This window comes from Macrotis lagotis, chromosome 3 (assembly GCF_037893015.1).
Source record: "Macrotis lagotis isolate mMagLag1 chromosome 3, bilby.v1.9.chrom.fasta, whole genome shotgun sequence".
In the NCBI taxonomy this organism is placed as follows: domain Eukaryota; kingdom Metazoa; phylum Chordata; class Mammalia; order Peramelemorphia; family Peramelidae; genus Macrotis; species Macrotis lagotis.
In genome coordinates this window covers 228,462,903-228,487,574 of record NC_133660.1, presented here as the reverse complement: position 1 = coordinate 228,487,574, position 24,672 = coordinate 228,462,903, and the positions used below count along the sequence as shown (strand labels likewise).

The 24,672-nt window shown below is 48.9% G+C and overlaps 1 protein-coding gene across 7 annotated transcripts in view; it reads left to right on the top strand.

The window, feature by feature from the left end:
- SLC4A11 (solute carrier family 4 member 11) overlaps positions 1–24,436 on the top strand; it is a 36,663-nt gene extending 12,227 nt beyond the window's left edge. For 3 of the 7 annotated variants that reach the window (XM_074230089.1, XM_074230090.1, XM_074230091.1), the window contains 20 exons: positions 3,978–4,028; positions 5,528–5,647; positions 8,281–8,421; positions 8,569–8,612; positions 8,986–9,217; positions 9,421–9,502; positions 9,610–9,733; positions 9,816–10,043; positions 10,144–10,228; positions 10,728–10,853; positions 11,090–11,203; positions 11,500–11,632; positions 12,344–12,417; positions 21,485–21,695; positions 21,992–22,098; positions 22,187–22,355; positions 22,474–22,647; positions 22,739–22,934; positions 24,028–24,197; positions 24,275–24,436. In XM_074230089.1, the coding sequence (XP_074086190.1) occupies positions 5,551–5,647; positions 8,281–8,421; positions 8,569–8,612; positions 8,986–9,217; positions 9,421–9,502; positions 9,610–9,733; positions 9,816–10,043; positions 10,144–10,228; positions 10,728–10,853; positions 11,090–11,203; positions 11,500–11,632; positions 12,344–12,417; positions 21,485–21,695; positions 21,992–22,098; positions 22,187–22,355; positions 22,474–22,647; positions 22,739–22,934; positions 24,028–24,197; positions 24,275–24,338 (2,571 nt within the window). In that variant the 5' untranslated portion in view covers positions 3,978–4,028; positions 5,528–5,550 and the 3' untranslated portion in view covers positions 24,339–24,436. Of the gene's footprint in view, positions 1–5; positions 867–3,977; positions 4,029–5,527; positions 5,648–8,280; positions 8,422–8,568; positions 8,613–8,985; positions 9,218–9,420; positions 9,503–9,609; positions 9,734–9,815; positions 10,044–10,143; positions 10,229–10,727; positions 10,854–11,089; positions 11,204–11,499; positions 11,633–12,343; positions 12,418–21,484; positions 21,696–21,991; positions 22,099–22,186; positions 22,356–22,473; positions 22,648–22,738; positions 22,935–24,027; positions 24,198–24,274 lie in introns of those variants that run through there. The other 4 variants (XM_074230093.1, XM_074230092.1, XM_074230094.1 and 1 more) reach the window with 2 other exon arrangements.
- The last annotated feature ends 236 nt before the right edge of the window (positions 24,437–24,672 follow it).

The window sequence follows — 24,672 nt, the reverse complement described above, 5'->3', positions numbered from 1 at the left end:
TGGGGGCTCGGAGACCGGCCCGAAGCCTCCCAGGCAGCGGCCCGCGGGCGAGCCCGGGACCCCAGGGCTCCGCTGTGCAGCCGTCGCTCTGGCCGGCGGGGTGAGGGATGGTTCCGGGGGCTCCCCTGCCCGCTAGGGCCTGCGGCTCCTTTCTGTGCCCAGGCAACGAGTGGAGAGCAGCCGACTTCACCCAATGCAGAGACCAGCCCCTAGGAGCCTCACTTGCTCTGATCTTGGGGCACCGTTGAGGAAGCGAGAACCAGCTGCTGCTTCTCCCCCCCCCCCATTCTGTGGTCTTGGTTCTACTTACTGCCTTCGGGGAATCCAGGCACCCCCGACCACAATGCCCACTGAACCCAGGTACATGGCAGACATAGAAATAGAGATTCCCTTAGGGACTCCTTGGCAGGCGCACCAGTGCTAAGGGGGGCTGCTGAAGAGAGGGAAAACACTGCCTACAGGCTGTCAGCCTGGCGGGGCTTCTTGGAGGGGAGTTGAGAATCTGGAGGTAAGCGGCACAGAAGAAAAGACTCCCCCACTTGGAAACCCATTCAAGCACTCCTCAATCCATCCTCACTTAGACCCCCCCATTCCCTGAGACTTAGGTCCTCCACCTCTAGTCAGAATGGTAGGGTTTGGTCCCTCTCTCCAAGGCACCTTTCTGCTTGATCTGGGAGCCCAGGGTCCCACTGCGCTTCCCAGTGCCTCTGGGGGCTGTTCAGGCGTTCACCCTTCTGGATTCCCTGAGGGCAGTGTATATTTGTATCACTGCCCTCGGGACAGGGGCCGCAGAGACTGGGAACCCAAGTGGAGAGCTGGAAGGAACCTGAGAGAGCATCCGATCCCCACTTCTTTTTTCAGTTAAGGTAAACCGGATTGAAAGAAATTGTCACTTGTCCTTGGTCATATAGTGAGGAAACTGTAGGGCTGGGATGCCAATCAGGTTTTCTGAATCTAACTCTATTCCTTTCCCATTCCTGGCTACTATACTGGCTCCTGGCCGCTGGAGGCAGGGCAGTGGGTAGCTGCAGGGAGCTGGCCAGGGATGATGCAGCTGACCTCAATCTGCCCACTCTCTGGTCTTCCTGCCCCATCCTCACCCCATGTCCAGGTTCAGCTGGAGCACTCCCCAGGATCCCAAAATGTCTCAGTCCTGACCACTTTCATTTTAGTATCCACAGCTTCCTTCTCCTCCCTGAAGCTTCCTCAGCACAAACAGCCCAGCCAGAACAGCACAGGAATCTCTCTGTGTCTCTCTCTGAGTGTCTCTGACTTTCTCTTTCTCTGTCTCTGCTTCTCTTGTCTGTCTCTCTCTGTCTCTGTATCTCTCACACACACACGTTATTCATAGACTGCTCTCATCACCAATACCCAGACACACTGTCTGCATCTACCATTCACATCAGAGACATGGCTAATCACAGATAGATTGGACCACACACACACACACACACACACACACACATCACACTGGAGCTCCCAGCAGGCTCATACAGCCCATGCTGCCCACGCAAAGAGTCAGAGATGCACACATAGAGACCCGCCCCTAGGACTGGGTGGCAGGAGAGGCAATACAGAAATCCTCAACATCACTAGCTTCCAACCACAAATGCCTAAGTCGCGGAGGCGGGCAGGGCTGAGAGGAAGAGGCACTCCCTCCAGCGAGCAATCATCAGAGTATTTCATTGATCCTGAGAATGGTGAGCTGGGCTGAGCCAGAGAGAGGATCTAGGGACTGTCTAAATGATCTAGGTTGGGATGGGGAATCTACAATAGGAACAGAGATCTGGAGAATAAATGGCGAAGGGAGCAGATGCTTAAGCATGTAAAAGAAGTCTGGAGACCTGATGAATGGAGCAGGTGTGGTGTGTAAACAGGTGGCAGACTGGGGAGCAGAGATCTGGGGAATTGGGGTAAAGAAAACAATCCAGGGTGGCATAATAGAAAGAAGAAAGGAGCTGGATTTCAATCCATTCCCAAATGACTTATTATCTTTGTGACCCTGAGCAAATTGTGTGACCTTTCTGGGACTTAGTTTCCTTATCTATATAATGGGTTAAACAAGATCATCTCTAAGATTCTTTTCCTGCTCTGTGTCCTATGACCTTACGGTACTGAAGACAGGGTTATGGTCTAAGATTCAGACCGGAACTGGGGCTAGGATTGACGGGTTGAGACAAAGTTTGGGGACTAAGGGGAACAGTTCTGTGAGTGTATGTTTGGCAGAAACACATGCAAACTAATATGTTTTGGGGGCACAGAAAAGTGGGGGGAAAGTGTCTATAAATTTGTGCCAAGGATTAATACTGCAAACTAATTCTGAGCTGGAATTTAATTTTCCTCTATTGACTGTTTTCTTTGCTTAAGTTGATTGATTAGGGAAAAGTGATTGATTAGGGAAAAGAGCCATTTTCTTCCTCCTGCTCCCTTGCCTCCCTGTCTGTCCAGGCTCTTAGGGTGGGACCATCTTGCCCTGTCTCTTTTTCAGTACCCAGTTCTCTATCTTCCACACTCAATGATACTGAGAAAACTCAAGGACACTTCATCTTTGTCTGCAAGAGGCCACTCAGCCATTTTTTTTTCCTTTCCCATTCTATTCTGTCCTGCCTCTTCCCATCCCCATTCCTTTCCCTTTCCCTTTTCTGGTACCAAGCCTTATTTTCACTATCAGTAAGAGCACATACACCTAGTTCCACTCTTCCCTTCCCAAAGGACAGCCCAGCCTAGCCTAACCCCCTTTTTCCTTACACTCTTTTTGATGGGAAACAATGGATCCTTTTCCCTTCAATATAGTTGCTTGAGTTTTTCTCCTTGCTTCCTCATCACCCAGCTCACTGTAAAGGTTCTTGGTTCCAGAGCGGGAAAGGAGCCTAGGAAATCAGATTTTTTACTAATCATTAATTTGACAAATAATCCCCCTATTCCCCTAAATATTGGGAACAAAAGGGAAAATGAAAATTCAGAAATGTAAATAGGTACAGATAATCCTATCAGTCCCTGTGTGGAAAGGACTGATTTTTATTTAGTGATGTGTGTGTGTGTATGTGTGTGTTTGTGTGTACCCACCCTCAGTTCAATTATAGATACAAACCACTGATTATTATTCTCTGATGTTGCAACCTTCCCCTCTCCAAAAAGGTGCACTGAGTTCTGCTAGTAGAAAGGGCAGAGATGGGGGCTGCATCACCCTCCCTCATGGTTCACCCCACACAAACACACCTTCCTGTTCTGAGAATTGTTATTAACCCTGGGAGAGAGACATTCAGAGAATGTGACCTCCCATACTCCACTCCCAGAGGGAGCAAAAACCCAAAGAATTTAATATGCTTGCCCACCCCCACTTCTATCCCAATCCTGGGACAAAGGAAAGAAAGAGAAATTTTCCTTCTCCATCTCTGCCCTTCGGAGAGTAAGTCCAGTCTTAAAGGGGTGGAGTTGGGGGGCGGGGAGAGAGGCGGGAGAGAGGAAAGAAGGGGTTGGTGGAGGGAGAAGACTTATCTAAAAGCTAAGAAAGAGACACGCCCCCATCTGGAGGAAGATACTAAGAAAAGCCTTCCTCTTGCATCTTAGAGACAGTCTTTGGTCATATCTAACCTGGTTTGTATATAGCCTTGAATTCTATAGCTCCCAATCCTCCAGGACTTATGATTAGCCCTTAGTCTTCCCATAACCCCTGGAGTAAGATCCTTGGTTTGAATCTAGGGAGAGTAGGGCTTGGGTTGCCTTTTAACTAGGGAAGAACACTCCATTCTCTTTGAGAGAAGCAGGAAATGTCCATTAATCCTTGTCACACACAGACAGGACAGACTACACACCAGCTCTATCTGGCTGAGGTGTCTCTAAGGTCTCAGAGGGTAGGAAACTGGATGAAGAAAAGAGCTGCCTAGAGGCCTTGCGTGCCATCCCCACCTGGGATCGGCTAGGATTAGATGACAGTTCAGGTTTCCTGTTGATCCTCTTTTTCCTTTTCTTTGTAGAGACCCCACCTGCAGCTATGGCTCGGAATGGATACTTCTTTGAAGAACCTGGTAAGACCATAAAACCAAAGAACACTTTGCCTGCCTGCTCTGTCTGTCTCAGCATTTCTGCCAGTTTTTTGGTGCCCTTACTATCCATCTCACAGACTGAACCTCTCTGCTTGCATGGCTGTCTCAGCCTCTCCGCTTATCAGTCTCTCCTCTATCTTTCCATCTGCCTATTTCCCTTTCTCTGTCTGTGTCTTTCTGCCCATCTCACTGTCTCTGACGTTTCCTGCCTATCTATCTCTCTTTTCCACTTCTGCCTTTTTTTGTCTCTGTTTCCATGTCTCTTTGTCCTTCTCCCCTTTCTGTCCATCTAAGTCATCTAGTCTTTCTCTTTGCTTGAGAGCTATGTATCTCTAGGGAAGGTCAACCCTTTTCCTTTCTTGAGGCCTTGGGTATTGCTGGTCCTTGCCCTGGCCTGTGGGTTAGGGTAGAGAAGATGGGATGTGCCATCCCCAAGATCTTGATGTTGTCTTTGCTGAGTTGTCTTGGCTATGCTATCCTATATAGGTCATAGCTGGTAAGAAGTTATCTGCAGAAGCTGGGCCCAGTGGGAGAGGGTATGCTGTCTGGGTGACAAAGGAGGTCCTGACAGACTGTCTTCAGAAATGAATTTCACTAGCCCTAAGGAGACAGGCCTTCCCCCCCACCCACTCCAGGGCAAAAGTATCCATTTTCCTTTGACATGTAGGACTTCTTCTTCTTCTTAGGTACTTGTAAAAGGAAAGCACCTACTTTGTGCCATACAAATACTAATACTAACTCATTTGATCCTCACAACAGCAAGATAGATGCTATAGTATCTCCATTTTACAGTTGAAGAAATAGAGCTTGTGACTTGCCCAAGATCACATAGCAAGGAAGTATCTGAGGTCGGATTTGAATTCAAGTCTTCCTGACTCCAGGCCTGGCATTCTATACACTATGCCACCTAGCTAGTTGCCCACCTAGAGCTGGGTGTAAGGTCTTTAAAGAAATCTTTTTTTAAGGTTTTTTGCAAGGCAAATGGGGTTAAGTGGCTTGCCCAAGGCCACACAGCTAGGTTTAAGTGTCTGAGGCCAGATTTGAACCCAGGTACTCCTGACTCCAGGGCTGGTGCTTTATCCACTGCGCTACCTAGCCGTCCCTCTTTAAGGAAATCTAATCTGTCCTCACCAACTTTTCCACTAGATCTTGACCTTCTTACAGCTTTGGGACCCCCAGGACTTGTCTGACCAAGAACAGAATCCTCGGGGATAGCCACAATTATACAGACTTACTCTCCCTCCTTCAGTGTCTCTAGTTTCCCCCTATCATAGGAAATGGAGCAGGATCCAACTATTCTTCCTGGCCTTGGGGAGGGTCAGGTTGTCTACCTGTCAGCCATCAATCGGGTGGTCTATAAGCCTTCTAAGTCCTTCATCAGTCAATTCCTCCATTAGGCAGTCTGCCTGTGAATTGCCCAGTCAGTCTGCTAATCTATCATTCAGAAGGTCTGTCAGTAAATCAGTTCATCTGTTATGCAGTTCATCAATGAGGTCCTTTACCAATGACTTGGATGCTGAGTCTGAAAGGCCACCAGTCAGTCAAGTCAGGAGGTCCATCAGTCCATTTACCAAGCAACTCATCAAACATCCGGACAGGCAGTGAGTCATTTCTGTCACTCTGGGAGATTTTCCATTGACTAGTCATTAAACAGGGACATGTCCTATCATCCAGGGTATGATCATACCAACATGAAACTGCCATGGGGTGGAGATGAAGGCTTAGAGCCAAGGAGGACTTTAAGAGAATTCATGATGACTGGGTTTTGGGATCCTCTATATTATTAATGATGGAGATGAAGAAACAGGGATAGACCCATGGGAGAAATCAGAAGAAGTTATGATTAGCAAGATTACTTCTCTTCTAATTCTGAGATTGTCAAAAGTATCCTGAAGTCCAATAGCCAGGGATGGGAGAAGGAGAGAAGTCAGCCTAAGCAAAAAAAAGTAGTCTGAGAACAATACTGAGTGGGGAACCAATGTACACATCTTCTCTGGACTCTGGGTCAAGGAATAGTGAGAGTTGAGGGCTTCCTAGAAGGCCCCTGGGGAAGAAGTGAGGATAGAGGGATGGAGAAATAAGAAAATGTAAGAAAGAATAAAGGAGAAGAGAAGGTAAAGGTGGTAAGGGCAAGGAGAAGGAGTTGAGGAAGCAGGGGAGTGACTTGTACTCATCCAGCAGGAGATAACTTTCATATGGGGTTAGATGCAGGAACGTTCTAGTTTGGATTTTGAGTTTATATATTAAGGAATAATAGATAACTAATCAGAAGCTCCAGAGGTCACCAAAGCAAGTATTCTAGTGAAGAGATCAGATTCCAAGGATAGAACCCTGAACCTTGGGAGGGGGGTGGTGCTGGTAACAAAATGTAAAGAGGAAATATAGTTGGGTGAGTGGGGAAATGAGTCACTATGAGTCACAACACCCCCACCCCATTAATAAGTGAATGGGAAAGAACCAATGGAGGAGGGAGAAAAAAAGGTTTATTGTGGTTTCTCCATCAGTGCAGGGCAATTTCTAATCACCCCAAACCCTCCTGCAATTCCTGTTACACTGAAACAGAGACAGAAATGAACAAAAGAAAGGAACAAAAGAAGGAAACAGGAGATGGGCCCACTACTGGGATGGGGGCAGGACTCAGAAATAGGAGAAAGAGAGTAGAACGGGACAGTTAGGTTCAATCTAGCGTTAGAATGCATGATGCCAATATCCACCATTAGAAATATGGCCCAAGGGGCAGCTAGGTGGCACAGTGGATAGAGCACCGGCCCTGGAGTCAGGAGTACCTGGGTTCAAATCCGGACTCAGACATTTAATAATTGCCTAGCTGTGTGGCCTTGGGCAAGCCACTTAACCCCATTGCCTTGCAAAAAACCTAAAAACAAACAAAAAAAAAATATGGCCCAAAGTGTAATTCAAGGTGACCCTGGCGCATGAGGGACAATTATTCTAACTTAGTCTAAGACTAAATTCTAGAGGACTGGGAACTTCTGGAGGAAGGGGGACCTTGAGCTGGCCTTGAAAAATAGGTACAGTAGGTAGAGAAAAAGTGAGGAGGGTATGGTGCCAGGGAAGGGCAATAGGAACAAAGGCTTTGAAACTGGAATGAGCCTGGAATGTTTAATCTGGAATTCAATCATCTGATTGGAGTGGAGGGTGCATGTAGGGTAGCTAAGGGAGATAAACTGAAAGTTGAGGTTGGGACCGGGTGGAGGACCCCAAATCCCAGGTCAGGGAGAATGAAAGAGAGATTGGTTAGGCAAAAGTTAAGTATAGAGAATTTATAGACAGAGGTTTATGGGATGCCAGCTGGGCATTAGATTAAGAAGATAAATCCTCAGGGAACAATCACAGCTAGCTAGTCTCTTCCCCAGGAGCCCCCTAGGGTCCCTTTCCATCCCCTTTGTCCATTTCCTCCTCCTCTGTCATAGAGGAGAGAAGAAAGGCCCCGAGGAGGAGGAGGAGGTAGCATTTCAGAGATGAGGATGAAGGGGAAAATAAAAGTTCAGTCCCTCTTTCCTCCAAATGTGCCAGGTGGGAGGAAGATAGAAGGGACACCCCAGGACCCTTTCCCCAATTCCAGACTCTTTTTTGCCTAGAGTAGAAAGGATCCAAGACAGCAGTGACAGACTGGGAGCTGATGGGGGATCCTTGTTCAGTCCTCCAGGATGGGTCATCTCATGCTTGTGGCCCTCCAATCCTCTCTACATATCCCTTGATCATTCCAACCATGTCCTGGGTCAGAACAAGTTCTCTTTGTCTGATCTCATAATTGGAAGTACCCTACACTTCAAAGAGGAACAGCTTCCTCTACCCTTCAACTCCCATACCCCTCATTGCCCTCTTTACCTCCCTACCACTACCCCCCCCATCTCCAGTCTACCAACCTGAGACCCATTCCTTTCATTTCTCCATCTCAGAATCCCTGTTTCTGTATCTCTTGAGTCCCTATTTCTCTTGTTCTTTTCTTTTTGGGGGGAGGGGGATAGAAAGGATAATATTTAAAATAAGGAGTTCTTTTCCTTCAGTCCCCAGTCCCCCCTCCCCACTCACAGAATAGTTATAAGTACTCAAAGACGTGGTCCACTGCTGTTTCTCACCAAGGCTCTGGGTCCATGTGGTTTTGTCTCTGGATTTGTCTGAATCTGCTGGGTCCCTGCCCTCTCTCCACCTAGGCCTCTGCATCCACTGCTCTGTTGGGTTTGTATAGCTGTGACTGCTTCCGTCTCTCCAGGCTACTTCAAGTGTGACACAGAAGATGGAGCTGATGGAACAGAAGAAGAACTGTTTGACACGGTCAACTCTTCCATCGTGTCTGGAGACAGCATCCGATTTTTTGTCAACTTCAACCTGGATATGCAGGCTGACTTGAGTGGTATGGGCAGAGGGGGCTCTGGGGAGCTGGGAGGGAACATGATCCCAGCCAGGAGAAGCTCCCAGTCTGAAGGGTGAGCATCATCCCGTGGTCTGGGGAAGCCCCTGGGCTGGAGCCCCAGCCACCTTTGCTTCTTCTCTCCAACAGAGGATGACAGATCAGGCTGCGTACTCTTACACACCTCAAGAAAGGTGAGTTGTGCCAGGGTTGGCCCCAAGCAGGGGAGGTGGCAGAAATGGAAAGGGTGAAGGGTCACGATCCTGGAACTCCCCGCCTCCTTTAGCAGGACTCAGGGAGCCCTGCCTCCTCCTCTCATCCTACTTATATGCTCTGGCCAGGATGGGTGTTAGGCCTCTACAGAAAACAAGGAGACACAGAGCTCTTCAATTGGGGATTTGGAGCAAGGCATTATGGGGATGGTTAAGCAGAGGTAGTCAATTGGGGAGGAAAAACTAGAGTTTTTCCAGCCACCTTTGAGTATCCCTGGCCTGATTGTTTAAATTTCATGTCTCCATTTCTCTCTCTTCCTGTATCCCATTGTTTGCTGCACTTCATGACTCCCAGTACCTGAAGTTAAAGAACTTTGAGGAGGAGATCCGAGCCCACCGTGACCTGGACAGCTTCCTGGCCCGGGCCAGCATCATCTTGGATGAGACAGCAACCACACTGGATGACGTGCTGTGTGAGATGCTTCGCCATTTTTTCCAGGACCCAAACAATTCTGAACCTGGCTTCAACTTCGAGCAGATCATGGCAACCCTCTTTACTGATGCAGGGACTCCTCGAGAGGGAACTGGTGATTGCCGGGGACCCCACCCCTGCTCCCCTTCCATTGAGGTTTCTGGGTTCCCATCTTCCTGCCTAGGAGAGCCAGAGAGGGATGGAGGGTAGGGTGGACATAGCTGTAACCTCAGAGGAGGTTGAGGCTAGAGCTAAGTAAGACTTTGGGGACCAGGGTCTCTGTCTGCTCCCTTCTCACACACCTCTTGCTCTCCTCAGTTCACCTCCTCTCTGATATCATTCAAGGAGTCACTGCCACTGTTACTGGGGTTCAGTACCAGCAGTCCTGGCTTTGCATCATGTGAGTACCACACAACCTCTTCTCTAGGTCAGGCCCACCCTACAGGCTGCAGCCTGGCCAGTGTTGGCCAGCATCTAATGGGCCCCATGTCTTTCCCCCAACCCCAGCTGTAACATCAAGTCGCTGCAGCGGCGTCATGTGTGCATCAGTCGCTTGGAGCGGCCCCAGAATTGGGGTGAGAATTCATGTGAGGTGCGATTTGTGATCCTGGTCATGGCGCCCCCCAAGATGGTGAGTGACCTCATCAGGGCTGGCTCTGCTGGTGGGGAAGGGCTGGGTGCCAGTTCCCCTCTGACTTGTCCTGGAACCCCAGAAAAGCACAAAGACGGCTACCGAAGTGGCACGGACATTTGCAACCATGTTTTCGGACATCACCTTTCGCCTTCGGCTATTGGAGACGCGCACCAAGGAAGAATTCAAGGAGGCCCTCATGCAACAGAGACAACTTCTCACTGTCATCAAACCACGCTCCACAGTGTTCTCAGAAGGTGAAACCTATTCCTCACCACATTCTCGGCAAATTGGAATGAAAAACCTGCAGGTGACTAGGGAGAGGACCTTGGTCTGAAAGCGGGGGACTTGGCTCCTGGGCTCCCTCTGGGTGGGACCAATCTGTCCTTAAATCTTAAATTTTCTGCCAGTGTAATAACTTCCTACAACTGGGGAAAGGAATCATGGAGGACATCTCCAGGCGGTTTCCTGTGTACGCTCTGGACTTCACAGATGGTAAGCATGTGTGTGGGGTAGGGGGAGGAGTGTCCTGAGGGAGTAACTGGACTTTGCCTCCTACCCCAGTGAGTCCTTGATCATGAAATAAAATTTGGTACCAAAGACACAGATTCATGCCCATATGGATAACTGAATTCTCTGAAAAGACTTGGGTTCAAATTCTGCCTCTGGTCTTAATGATGTAACTGTGGGCAAAATTATTGAAGCTCTCTGAGCCTCATTTCGTTCACTTTAAAAATGGGTTATGAACCACCTAATAGGGAAAGTTGTAAGGAGTAGATGAAATAGTCTACATAATTCACTTTGTAACCCTTAAATCTGGGAATCAGTGTTCAAGTGTCGTCATCATCATCCTTCATTTTCATTATTGCTCTTACCTGGGGCACAACATTTGTGTATTGAGGTCACATGGCTCCCATTTAGCTGCTGTCTTCCCTGGGCAGGGTTGATTTGACCTTTGACCTCTTCTTTGCTCCACACACCTTTATCCCACCAGGTGTGATTGGAAGCAACAAAGCTTTGGGGAAGTACTTCACCACCACTATCTTTCTCTATTTTGCCTGCCTCCTGCCAACCATTGCCTTTGGATCTCTCAATGATGAGAACACGAAGGGAGCCATTGGTGAGTTGGGGTTCAGGTGGAGGGACTCCATAAATCTTTTCCTGTGGAGTATCTGGCCTCAGAGTCTTTGCAGAGGTTAAGTTTTTGCCTATCCCAGTTTAGGGCCTTGGAAATAAACCCCTGTCCAAAACCTGAAGGAATCCCTATGAAAAGCTTGAAGTCCCAGCTCATCCATTTCCCTACCTTCCCAGAGGTAGACTGTCAATCTGATCCTTGCTTGGTTTCTGTCCTTCCAGATGTGAAGAAAACAATTGCTGGTCAGAGCATCGGTGGCCTCCTGTATGCACTATTTGCAGGACAGCCTTTGGTGGTGTTGCTCACCACAGCACCACTGGCCCTCTACATACATGGTCAGTGATTCCCCCCAACCCCCTGTCCTATTAGATCATGCTCTCTTTCAGGGGCCAATGGATTGGAAAGGAAGTCCTTTGGCCCTGAGTGGTCTTGTTCTCCATTCCCCTAGAACCAGTCTCTTCCTCCTTTCTAGGAGACCTTTTTATGTTGGACAGGGAATTAGGAAAGTCCTCCTCTAGGCCAGGAGCTCACACTTAATGGGCAGCCCCTTTTTCCATCTCCCATGGGTCCGACTTCCCTTAGCTTCCCATGTCTTCTTCACCATTGGCCCTTTTGTTCATTCTCTCCTCAGTGATCCGGGGCATTTGTGATGACTACAACCTAGACTTTCATGCCTTCTACGCCTGGACTGGGCTGTGGAACAGTTTCTTCCTGGTGGTCTATGCCATCTTCAATATGAGTCTTCTCATGAAGGTTTTCAAGAGGTAGTGCTGTCCCTGTGCCCTGGACCTCCCCCGCATCTCCCCCAAGCTTCTGCACTGTTGGAGTCAGACCTGAACCCAGGCCTCTTGACTATAGGGAATAGAGAGGGTGACCAGGGTCACTGGGGGAATAGGAGATCCCTGGGATTGATATCTTCTCCAGATATAGCACTTGTGAAGAGTCTCCTTGGGGCCCAGTAAAAGGGGTCCAGGTGAAGCCATGAACTGGCTGGCAGGGATGGCTCATGTCTGTGACCTCTTCTGAATTCAGCTAGACATGGAGGCAGGCGCATTCTGCCTCCTGTGCCCAATGAACGGATTGCCTCCAGACATACCCATGTGCCCCAGGGAAGACAGAGGCAGGGTAGAGTATTGCTCTTCAGGGCAGTGGAGAGAAGGCAGGAGAGCCGGGGCTCACACCCTTTCTCCGGCACTTCTAGCTACGTGAATATGGGTCACTTACCATCTCCATGCCTCAGTTTCCTCATCTATCAAATATAGATAACAATGCCTAGAGAACAGGGGATGTTGTGAGCATCCAAGGAGACAAGGTATGTGAGGCATTTTACCAATCATAAAGCCCTGTTATCAGTATCAGTTCTTAGGACTGTGCCAGTCCTAGAAGGACACCTAGCAGAGACAAGTTTGTGACTTGGAGACGTTGAGGAAAGTGTTCTGTTGCTCAGGATGGATGTTCTTGCTCCTTGCTCCTAGATCAACTGAGGAAATTATTGCACTCTTCATTTCCATCACGTTTGTGTTGGATGCTGTCAAAGGCATGATCAAAAGTAAGTTCTAATGTGGCTCTTTCCTAGTCTTTCCATCCTCAAACCCATCCCCCTTGACATTTGTCAGGGAAATGGAGAAGCAACAACCCAGGCCTCAGAAAACACAGGGTCTGAAGAGGACGAGACCCTCAGAGAAGGAACAGTAAGGGAAGAGCAGCATTCACTTCTAAAAACAGAACTCCATTACTAGGAGTGCTTAGAAACCAATCATCGAACTGGACCTGGAAGGGGGAGGAAGATTCCTCCAGGCATAGATGGTACCAGGGCAGGCATTGTGGGTAATGAGACCAGCCTGAAGGAAGGGGGGCAGGCATGAGGGTGCCCAGTCTGGGCCAGCAAAAGGCAAGCTGGAGAGATTCTGGAGAGTCTCAACTGTTGCCTAGAAGAGTTTGGAATCTCCTTTATTCAGTTTGATTATTAGGTTTTTTTTATGCCATAGTACATGATCAATTTTTGTGAAAGTGCCATGTATTGCAGAAAAAAAAATATATGTGTATATATACATATATACATATACATATACATATACATATACATATATATATATATATACATATATTTATATTTATATTCCTTTCTATCCTCATTCAATTTTCTCCAAAGGTCTATCATGTCTAGACCTTCTAGGTTGGGCAGGGAACTGGGAAAGTCCTCCTCTAGGCTAGGAGTTCACACTTAGTGGGAAGCCCTTTTTTCCACTTCCTGTGGACCTGACTTCCCTTAGCTCCCATGTCTTCTTCACTATTGGCCCTTTTGTCCATTCTCTCCTCAGTGATCCAGGGTTTTCTAACAATTTATTTACCTCCTTACCTTCTTTTTTGTTTATTTTATGGTTATTTAGCTAAATCTGAGAGCGAGAGGTTGAAATCTCCCACCAGTAGAGTTTTACTGTCTGTGACTTCCTGTAACTCATTCAACTTCTTGTCTAAGAATTTGGATGCTATACCACTTGGTGAATACATATTTAGGATTGAAATTGCTTTTAGGAGGATATAGTTTCCTTCCTTATATCTTTTAATGAGACCTATTTTTGCAGTTGCTTTGTCTGAGATAAGGATTACTACCCCTGTTTTTTTTTCACTAACTACTAACTCTTTATTGCTCTCCATGTTATCTTTTTTCTGTATTTTTTCCCTTTTTCCCATTTTATCCATATTCCCCAGTATTTTGTTTCTGAATACCACAGCGTTCAGTGTGTTTGCCCCCTCATATCCAACCCCAGTCCCCTTTCTTTCCCTTTTTACTTTTTACCTTCTTCCTTCCCTTCCTTCTGTTAGTTCCTCTTTTCCTCCCCTCTCCCCCTTTTAATACTTGAATGGTAAGATAAGTGAAAGTTAACTTTAAGCCAAATCTGATGAGAGTAAAATTCAGGTGGTACTCATCTCCTCCCTTCTTCCCCTCTATTGCAATAGGTCCTTTGTACCTCTTTATGTAATGTCACTTACCCCATTCAATCTCCATTTTCCTGTCTCTTTACTGTTCTGCTTTTTAAGGAGATGTTGTTTTTAAATCATTCTATCAGTCACGGATAAGTCATGAGTGTCCATCACTTCTGGCTAAGTATATTCTCTCTAATAGATTTACAATTCTCAAGAGTTATGAGAATCTTTCTCCCAGGTGGGGATATAGCCAGTTTCATCTTATTGGATAGCAGGTTTTTCTTTACCCCCTTTTTCAATCTTTTCATGTCTCTTGAGTCTACTGTTTGAAGTCCAAATCTTCTATTTATCTCTGGTTTTTTCATCAGGAAAAGTTGGAAAACTTTCATTAAATTCCTATTTCATTAAATGTTCATCTTTTTCCCTGGAAGAGAAGGTTCAGTTTTGCCAGATAGTGAATTTTGGCTGCATTCCAAGCGCCCTTGTGCTTCTTAATGTTGGTGCAGCCAGGTCCTGTGTAATCCTTACTGTGGCTCCTTGGTATCTAAATTGTTTCTTTCTGGCTGCTTTAAGGATTTTCTCTTTTATCTAATAGTTCTGGAATTTGATCACAATATTCCTTGAGGTTTTCATTTTGGAATCCCTTTCCTGGGGGGATTGATAATATTCTTCCAATAGCTATTTTGCCCTCTGGTTCCAGGATATCAGGGCAGTTTTCTATTACTAAATCCTATAATATTGAATCCAGGGTTATTTTTTTCCCTCTTCAGTGTTTTCAGGAAGCCCAGTGATTCTTAAGTTGGCTCTCCTGGATCAATTCTCAAGGTCAGTGGTTTTGCAAATGAGGTATTTTACATTTTCCTCCATTTATAATTTTTTTTTTGGTTTTAACAGATTCTTGTTTTCTCATGAAGTCATTAGCTTCCACTGACGCTATTCTTTTTTTTAAGAGAAGAATTTTCTTAATTTATCTTTTGCAGCTCCTTTTCCAATTGGTCAGTTCTATTTTTGAAGGAGTTTTCCATTTGAGGTTTTGAAAGAATTATTTTCTTTTTGCATTTGTCCAATTTTATTTTCCAAGGATCTGTTTTCTTGTTGCAAGTTGTTAATTTTCTCTTAGTTTCTTTTCCCAGTTTTTCCAATTGATTTTTAAACTCCTTCCTGATTTCTTCAAGGAAGTCTTTCTGGGCTGGAGACCAATTCAAATTCTCCTCAGAAGTTCTAGATCTCTCTGAGTTAGGGTCTTTGCCTTCAAGGTAGATTTTAATAGACTCCCCTTTTCACTGGGTTTTCTTCATTTTCCTGGGATTTTGTATTGAGGGAGGGGCTGGTTCACAGATCTTTGGTGTTGAGATCCCTAGAGGCTTTGCTCACTGAATAACCCCAAGTGGGACAGCTAGTAGGAAGTGCTGCTTGCTTTCTCTGGGGTGTCTATGACCTTGATTTGAGGTCCTCTCCCTAGGCCTGGAGGGGGTGGAGGTGCAGCTGGATACTGTTATCCTTGAACAATGTGGGCTAGACCCTGGGAAGAGGTAGTTAATCTCCCTAGTCAGTTGAGAGAACTCTGCTGCCCACACTTGAGCCTGGGGGGGGGGGGGGGCAAGGGCTGTTACTGTGCTTATTCTAGGAAGAGGGCTCTGTTCAAAGTATGGAGATCATGGCCTCGAGTTGAGAAGATCGATGACCAGCCACACTCTGCAATAATCTGTGCTAGAATTCCCCCTCTAACCCCACTGGAGCTCCCCAGACTGCCACTCCCATAGCCAAAGCCTCACGGCTTAGGTTGGTCCTTGGATCTACTGCTACCACAGCCAAAGCCTCTGTGGCTGATCTTAGGTTAGTCCTGGGTCTCACCCTGCTGCCCCTGAGCTGGCTCTCTGCTCTCTGTCTCCAGCTCACCCATGATACCCAGAGATAGACCTTTTTGGTAAATGTTCTTTTCCTAGTTTCTTTTTCTGGGCTTTATCAATTGAATTTCTGTTAAAAAGGTTTCTTTCATATTATTTCTTTTTTTGGGGGGGCGGTTGCAAGGCAAATGGGGTTAAGTGGCTTGCCCAAGGCCACACAGCTAGGTAATAAGTATCTGAGACTGGATTTGAACCCAGGTACTCCTGACTCCAGGGCCGGTGCTTTATCCACTGCGCCACCTAGCTGCCCCTTTCATATTATTTCTGAGGGAAAACCAGGAAACCTTAGCACAGTGCCTGACTTCTCACTGCCATCCTGGCCAAAAGTTTCCTGTATTTATTTTGACAAATAGTTATTAAATGTCACTGTGTTTTGTGAGCTGCCCACTCCATGAAAGCCCTCCTTGAATGAATTAGCCCAGAGTGGACTCTGGAAGTTTAGACTGGGAGGGAGCAGGTGCTGTCTAGCTGGAAGCTATCAGCAAGCTTTTAGTAATGGGCATTGGCCAAAACCAAAATGAAACCATCCCTGATCTCAAGAGTTGTGCTTTCATACTGTCCTTCTAGCATGTGCTTAAATAAGCATAGAAGGAGAATATGACAAATAAAGACAGGGCAGTCTGGAGAAGCTGGGGCTGGAGGTGAGTGGTTAAGGAAACAGGAACTTCTGGGAGGCAGAGAGGAGGAGGAGGAGGGGGAGGACATTACCAGAGACTAAGTAGGCTGGATCATGAATGCAGGAAGGGCAGGAAGATGTGATAAGGCTGGAAGGGAGGTGGAGGCTAGGGTATGAGCTTCTAGTTTATCCTAGAGGCCAGAGGGAGACCTAAAGTTTATTGGGGAGGAAACAAACACCTACTCTGTGCTAGGACCTGACCCATATATCAACTTTGTCTTGGTGGATCCTCACAACAACCCGGGGTAGGTAGGTGGTATTGTTATCTCCATTTTATACTTGAGGGAACTGAGAGGGTTAAGCGATGTGTCCAGGATCATTGATTGATAAGAGTCTCAGGAAGATCTGAACTTAGGTCTTTCTTTATCCACTGAGTCATCTAGAAATGTCAGCCTTGGCCTCGAAAAGGTGGATCCTGGGCTCAAAAACTAGATCTGAAGTGATCCAAGAATGAATGAATTTGTTTGGCTGTGAAGTGGACAGATGTAGAAAATGTCTCTTTAGTACTGTGCTGTCCCTGAAGTGTGGCAAAAGAGGCAGAGGATGCAGGGAATCACTCAGTTCTTGGACCTCCACAAGTATGAATTTAAAGATTGATACTCTGGACAAGTAAGCCAATATGTTCATGGAGGTCCACTCTAGCCCAGACTCATGAGCCAGCAGCAGGAACTTAGGTGACAAAAGGGTTTGAGATGAACAGAAAAGGTTAGCCAATCATGAGGTAAGAATCAGGGACAGGAGATAGACAGCCTGTGTGGCTACCCACTGATACTGAAAGAGTCAAGGAAAGCCTGCAGTGGCCTGGGCAGATCTTCTCTGGAGCACCAGTCAAAGGCATTCCTAAATCACTCAGAACTCAGATTCTTTTTTTTAAATTTAATTTAAGGCAATGGGTTTAAGTGACTTGCCCAAGGTCACACAGCTAGGCAAGTAAAAAGTGTATAAGGCTGAACTTGGGTCCTCCTGACTCCAGGGCTAGTGTTCTATTCACTATGCCACCTAACTTCCCTCTAGATTCTTATGTATATAAAAATGTGCAAGGTACTGAAAGTCGAAATAGTTTCTAACCTCAAAGAGTTGGTTCAGTTATCCCTTCCACATCATGACCTAATAAGTATCCTTATAGATGATTCTTGACCAGAATGGGGCAATGGAGATGGTACTTATTATTTCAAAGAAACAGATCTGGTAAGGAAAATGAGAGGCTACTATCTATAAAGAAGATAGAAGTATGTATACAGATGAGTGTGCATGTGGGTATGTGTATATATATATATGTGTGTGTGTGTGTGTGTGTGTGTGTGTGTGTGTGTGTATAATATACACAATAAAAACATTTAGCATTGTTATTCTCCTAGGTCCCCAGTCCTCTTTGTGTTGATCCTGGCTTACTTGTTCCACTGGATACACTTTTCTTTTTATAATCTGAGCTCATCCGAGAGCTCCCTGTTGCAGCCATATCAATCTCTTTAGCTCACTCGACTTAGTTTTCTTTACCTGTATCATCTATGTCTCCTAAAATCGGAGCAGTGGATAAGCTCTTGTTTTTCCCTACTAAGTTTCATTTCTTAAAACTTAGTGAGCAGGCTCTGCCTGTTTCTGACCAATGAGGAAGAGCTTGGGGCTTTGGGTGGCAAGGACCCACCATCTCAGAAATGATGAGAAGTAATAATACCTTCATCTATTTCATTGGACTGTTATAAAGAAACAGCATTTAAAATCCCTTAAATAATTGAAGAGATTTGAGCTATGATTAAAATAGATAAAGATAGTATGGTATGTATCCTTCACATGCACACTGTGACTTGAGAACTTCAGAAAAACAGATTTTAAGAGGTTAAGGGAAAAGATAGGTAGAATCATGACTATATTGAAATCATCTCAAATGGGTTCTGAGATCTGATTGTTAAACTTTGAAAAAACAGCAAATGGTACAGTTCTGGAGTTGGTTTATTATTTTTTGATTGTCTCTAGACTTAAGAGAATAATGGAGAAAATGTTAATAATGCAAATTAGACTTAAAAGTGTGTGGTGAGCATAATTTTTTTTCTTCAGGGAGAGAGTTGTTAAATATTTACCAGGCTCTGACTATAATCCATTTGTTTTGACTCAAGAGGGAGATGAGATTCTCATGATCCACATGCAAAAGATGCAAACACAAATAATACAGCTAAGGAAAACTAAGCCGAATAATCTAAAGAGATTGATATGGCTGCAACAGGTAGCTTTCTGATGAGCTCAGATTGGGAAAAGTAAAGAGCATCCATTGGAAGCAGGAACAAATAACCCAGGATCAATACAAAGAGTGTGGGGACCTGTGAGAATAACAATGGTATTGCTAAAAACTTGGGAAAACTAGGGCAAGTAATAAGGGCTAAGGCCCTCCCAACAAATGGATTGGGTTTTTTTTTAAGTTACATTAGGTACCAAGGGAACAAAGAAACAATGAGGTGGATGAGAGAGGTCAAAACTACTGAACATCAGGCTTCTGTTTTCTTCTATGGGAACTGTAAAGAATAGGACAAAAATGATTATCAGGGAACAGAAACTCAAGTGAAGGGATGCTAAAAGAGTCCCTTCCCACTCTCCATGAATTCAAGCCTTTAGCCCCTTTGTAAACCACATCTGAGATACTGGGAGAAATGCTAGTTAGGACTGCTGAAGCCTTCCTTGTTGGTGATCTTTGAGAAGAAAATTTAAGAGATAAGTAAATGTCTGGATTTTGAAAAAGGAGACCATTAGTTCTTTGTTCTGAAGACAAATGAACTTGATGGTCTTCTCAGAAGTAAAGAATTTGGACAAAATGAGAGACAGAAGATAGACAGCCTAAGGGGCATGTTGGCTAAATTTTATAATGGATTATTAAAAGATGGTATGTGAGAACTTGGGCAAGTAAAGGTCAAAAAGAGGCAGCAAGTGGTACTACAAACCACTTGTAATAGACTAATTAGGAGCAGGATTACTAGAATAGAATCAGCACAGTGCTACAGGTAAATCGATTTCGGGGGGAAATCCCCCCACTAAAAAAATCCCCCACTAGAATCTCTGATGATATCTTTGTGGACAAGATGGAGAGATTTGTACAGTTGGGGAAATGTAGGACCCCCTGAATGATGGAGCCCACTGAGCTCCCCAGAAGCTATTCTTGCCTATACAGCTCAATAATTTTATCAGTGACCAGGATAATTATAGATATCAGAATTAGTAAAGTTGCAGATAATATGAAACAAGAAAGAGATGGTTTACATGTTGGATGACAGAATAAGGATCTAAAATGACCTCAACAGGCTAGCATGATGAGTTTAATTTGATGATAGTGAAGGATTAAACCAGGGGAAAATGTAAAGTTGTATGCTTGGATTTTTAAAAAATCAGTTATATGAAATGAGGAATATGTGCCTTGACATCAGATTATGAGGGAAAAATTTAGTGAACCATATGCTTGGTATGAGTCAACAATGTGCCAACATGGGTAGAAAAGTTAAATGAAATCATATGCTGTATGAAGGGGGTCATAGATGCCACAACAAAGAAGTCCCACTATCCTTGGCCCAGTTCTAAACACACACTTTAAGAAGACCATCATAGGCTTGGTTCTAAAGAAGGTAATCAGGACCAGTAAAGGCATTGGAAACCATGCCTAATGAGGTTCAGTTGAAGGAATTGAGGATCCTTGTTCTGGGAGGGGGGGGTGATTGAGGTGGATTGACATGTGCTAGCTGTCTTCAAATATTCAGAGGGCTGTAATGTGGAGAAAAGTTGTTTTTTTTTTGTTTGGCCCCAGAGGACTGACAGGAGCCAATAGGAAGCTGAAAGAAAGCTGATATTGCTTCAGTCTATGGAAAAGAAACTTTCTAATGATAGAATTATCCAAAGGGAGGGGCCAAATACTTCATGATTATAGCAAGCTCTTCCTCCCTAAGGGGTATCACCTAGGATTCTAGGATTGGTGGCCCCCAATATGTCTGCTGTTGTCCCAGTGCCCTTCAGGTGCCTCACCTTCCCCTGGGGAGCTCCCTTCCTGGCTAACTGGCCTCTTCTCTCACCTCTGACCCTCCATATCCCAAGGAAGCCACTTGCCCTTTTTGGGAATGGGGTATTTTTGCTGCCTATGTGCTAATGTAGTGGAAGTGGGAAGAGAGAAATGAGACAAGTTTTTTAGGGTTCATCTAGACCTGAAAGAAAAGACTGTGTGGGGATTTTGGGAAATCTGACACCCCAGAATGTCCAGATGGTGACTTTCCTGACTAATGCTTCAACCACTCCCTTTCCACTAGGAGTCCAGAAGGGAAGTGGAGTCAGGGTCCTAGATCCCCTAGGGTCCTGCACATCAGTTCTTCCTCCCACCATATGCACGTATGATGGTGCCACTGGAGTTTCCTGTTGTTTGGTCCTGACCTTTGTCTTTTGCAGGAAATGACTCCCCAAGCATCTGGTGTGTCTGCTGAGCTTGTCTGACCCAACCAAGCCTTCTCCTTCACATGTGCATGCATACATATTTCTCCCCCTAACCCTAGAACACACACAAACACACACACACACACACACACACACACACACACACACACACACACGTACGCGCACACAGACACACAGAGGTAGCCAAGAGGGGAAGAGAGGAAGAAACTTGGATCAACACAGGAAAACATCCTAAGAGATGTGGTATTGTGGTGGAAAGATCCCTGGGCCAGCATTCAAAAGAGCTGGATTCTAGTTGTGACGTTTTTCAATTTAGGGTCATTGGATATTTGGAGGACTGTCCTGTGGAAGGAGGGATGATAGTAGGTCAAAGGAGTCAACTTTTAACTCAGATGTAAGAGGAACTTTTCTAAGAATTAGAAAAGTTCAAAATGGGAACTTGGCCAGCTTGGGGGAAGAGTGAGTCTCTGAGAACAGAGGCCTTCCATTAGAGGCTTGTGGATGACTGACCTAGACTAGAGTTGGTTCTGGGATTGCCTAACTAATTGATATCAGTTTCTTTCCTGTTACAGAAAATGAGGGTTTCCGTGAGCAGCCCCCATCTGGCTCTGAGAGATTTGGTAGCTTATGCAGCAGGTGAGAGTGGCTTCCTTGGTCTGTGTCCATCTGTATGTCTGTTCCCACAGTCTTCCAGAAGTACTATTTCAATATGCACGTGGACTCCAAGAGCTCGCACCCCTACTCCATTGACCTGGGCCTCAACACCAGCTTCCTGACGAACCATACCCTGGCCAAGGAAGACAACCCTCACCCTGGGCGAGAAACGGCTCTCCTGAGCCTCATGCTCATGTTTGGGACTGTTTGGTTGGGTCACACTCTCTACCAGTTCAAGAAGAGGTGAGCAGGCGGGAACCCAAGGGTGGCCAAGCGGCAGGAGGTCCCCAGACAGAGGAGAGAGACAGAGACAGAGACAAAGAAGAAAAAGAGACAGAAGAGAGACAGAGATAGAGAAGAGATGAAAGAGTGAGAAGAGACAGAGGATAGAAGTCAGTCAGACAGACAGGCAGACAGACAGAGGAGGAGAGAGAGAGGCCTGAGAGACCAGGGGAGTCAGAAGGGGAGACAGGCCAGAAGACTGCCGGGGCTGCAGGCGAGGGGCCGGGGTGAGCCTGCGGCCTCACTGCCCCTCGCAGCCCATACCTTCACGGCCGGGTGCGGGAGGCGCTGTCGGACTGCGCACTGCCCATCTCGGTGCTCACCTTCTCCATCTTGGGCTCGGTCGTCTTCCGTGGGATCCAGAGTGAGTGCTGGGCCAGGCGGGCCAGGCGGGTGGGGAGGCCCCTCTGTCCCTGCCCGGCCGCCCTCACCCCCTCCTCTCCTCACCACAGTGTCCAAGTTCCACTACAACCCCAGTGAGAGTCTGTTCGAGCTGGCCAGGCTGCCCGCCCTGACCCCCGGAGCCGTGGGCAGCACCATGGGCCTGGGCTTCCTCCTCTCCTTGCTCTTCTTCATCGAACAGAACCTGGTGGCCGCCCTGGCCAACGCGCCCGAGAACAGGTGGCTCCCCTTCCCCTTCCCCGCCCTTGCCCGAGCGGCCTGGCCCTGCTCCCCAGGGAAGGGACCCGGGATGGGGGGCTGCTGCGCTTGCTGCCTGTAACCGCGTGTGCCCGCGCAGGCTGGTGAAGGGCACGGCCTACCACTGGGACCTGCTGCTCATCGCCCTGATCAACATGGGGCTCTCGCTCTTCGGCTTGCCCTGGATCCACGCGGCCTACCCCCACTCCCCGCTGCACGTGCGGGCGCTGGCCTACGTGGAGGAGCGCGTGGAGTCCGGCCACATCCACGAGACGTGAGTCCGCAGGCTGGGCCGGGGGTGCGGGGCGGGGCGGGGGGCGGCCGGGCCGGAGCCCCGCATCTGGCGCCTGCCCCTCCCCCTGCAGGATCGTGAACGTGAAGGAGACGCGCCTGACCTCGCTGGGGGCCAGCGTGCTGGTGGGGCTGTCGCTGCTGCTGCTGCCCTTCCCGCTGCAGTCCATCCCCAAGGCCGTGCTCTACGGCCTCTTCCTCTACATCGCGCTCACCTCCCTGGACAACAGCCAGCTCTGCGAGCGCATCGCCCTGCTGCTCAAGGAGCAGGTACGGCCGGGCCCCGGGACCCCCGCTGCTCTCTGGGCCCCCCGGGTCCCTAGGTCTCCCCTGGCCCCCCGGGTCCCTAGCTCCCCCCGACCCCCGCTGCTCTCTGAGCCCCCCGGGTCCCTAGCTCTCCCCGACCCCCGCTGCTCTCTGAGCCCCCTGGGTCCCCAGCTCCCCCCGACCCCCGCTGCTCTCTGGGCCCCCCGGGTCCCCAGCTCCCCCCCGACCCCCGCTGCTCTCTGAGCCCCCCGGGTCCCTAGCTCTCCCCGACCCCCGCTGCTCTCTGAGCCCCCTGGGTCCCCAGCTCCCCCCGACCCCCGCTGCTCTCTGAGCCCCCAGGGTCCCTAGCTCTCCCCGACCCCTGCTGCTCTCTGGGCCCCCCGGGTCCCCAGCTCCCCCCCGACCCCCGCTGCTCTCTGAGCCCCCCGGGTCCCTAGGTCTCCCCTGGCCCCCTGACACCCCCGCTGCTCTCTGAGCCCCCCGGGTCCCTAGGTCTCCCCTGGCCCCCCGGGTCCCTAGCTCCCCCCGACCCCCGCTGCTCTCTGAGCCCCCCGGGTCCCTAGCTCTCCCCGACCCCCGCTGCTCTCTGGGCCCCCCGGGTCCCCAGCTCCCCCCCGACCCCCGCTGCTCTCTGAGCCCCCCGGGTCCCTAGGTCTCCCCTGGCCCCCTGACACCCCCGCTGCTCTCTGAGCCCCCCGGGTCCCTAGGTCTCCCCTGGCCCCCTGACACCCCCGCTGCTCTCTGAGCCCCCCGGGTCCCTAGGTCTCCCCTGGCCCCCTGACACCCCCGCTGCTCTCTGGGCCCCCCGGGTCCCCAGCTCCCCCCGGCCCCCGCTGCTCTCTGGGCCCCCCGGGTCCCCAGCTCCCCCCGACCGCCCCCGCTGCTCTCTGGGCCCCCCGACACCCCCGCTGCTCTCTGGGCCCCCCGGGTCCCTAGCTCTCCCCGGCTCCCCGACCCCCCGCTGCTCTCTGGGGCCCCCCGACCCCCGCGGCTCCCTGGGCTCCCGGGCCCCCGGCTCTCCTCTGCCCACGCCCTCGGCAGCCCGGGGCCCGCTGCCCCGCAGAGCTTCAGCCCCTCGCCCTCCTGCCTCCCCCAGACGTCGTACCCCCCCACGCACTACATCCGCCGGGTGCCGCAGAGGAAGATCCACTACTTCACGGGGCTGCAGGTGCTGCAGCTGCTGCTGCTCTGCGCCTTCGGCATCTCGCCGCTGCCCTACATGAAGATGATCTTTCCCCTCATCATGATCGCCATGATCCCCATCCGGTGAGCCCGGGGCGGCGGGGGGCCTGGGGGCGCCGGGGCCGCGCGCCTCAGAACTAACGTGCCCCCCCCCCCCACAGGTACCTCCTGCTGCCCCGAATCATCGAGTCCAGATACCTGGACGCCCTGGACGCCGAGCACTGAGGCCCGGCCCGAGCCTCCCGGCTCCGCGGCCCCTCGCCCCCGTGCATTCCCCACAGCTTTGGTTTTCTCTCGTGTCTGCCCCTCCCGGAGGCTGGGGGGCCGGGGGAGGGGGTCGGCAGGGGGTGGTCTTCCTCTGCTCGGCTCCATCCCCTCCAACGCCGCCTGCCCGCCCCGCGGGCCCGGGTCCGAGCCGCCCACTCTGGCCCGAGGGATCCTCGCGGGGAGGGCTCCACGGGGCGCGCCCCAGGGGGGCTCCGCCGCCTCTCCCCGTCCCTCTGTCCGGCAGGCCCAGGCCGGAGGGCAGGGAGAGGGAGGGCGGACACACCGCACACCC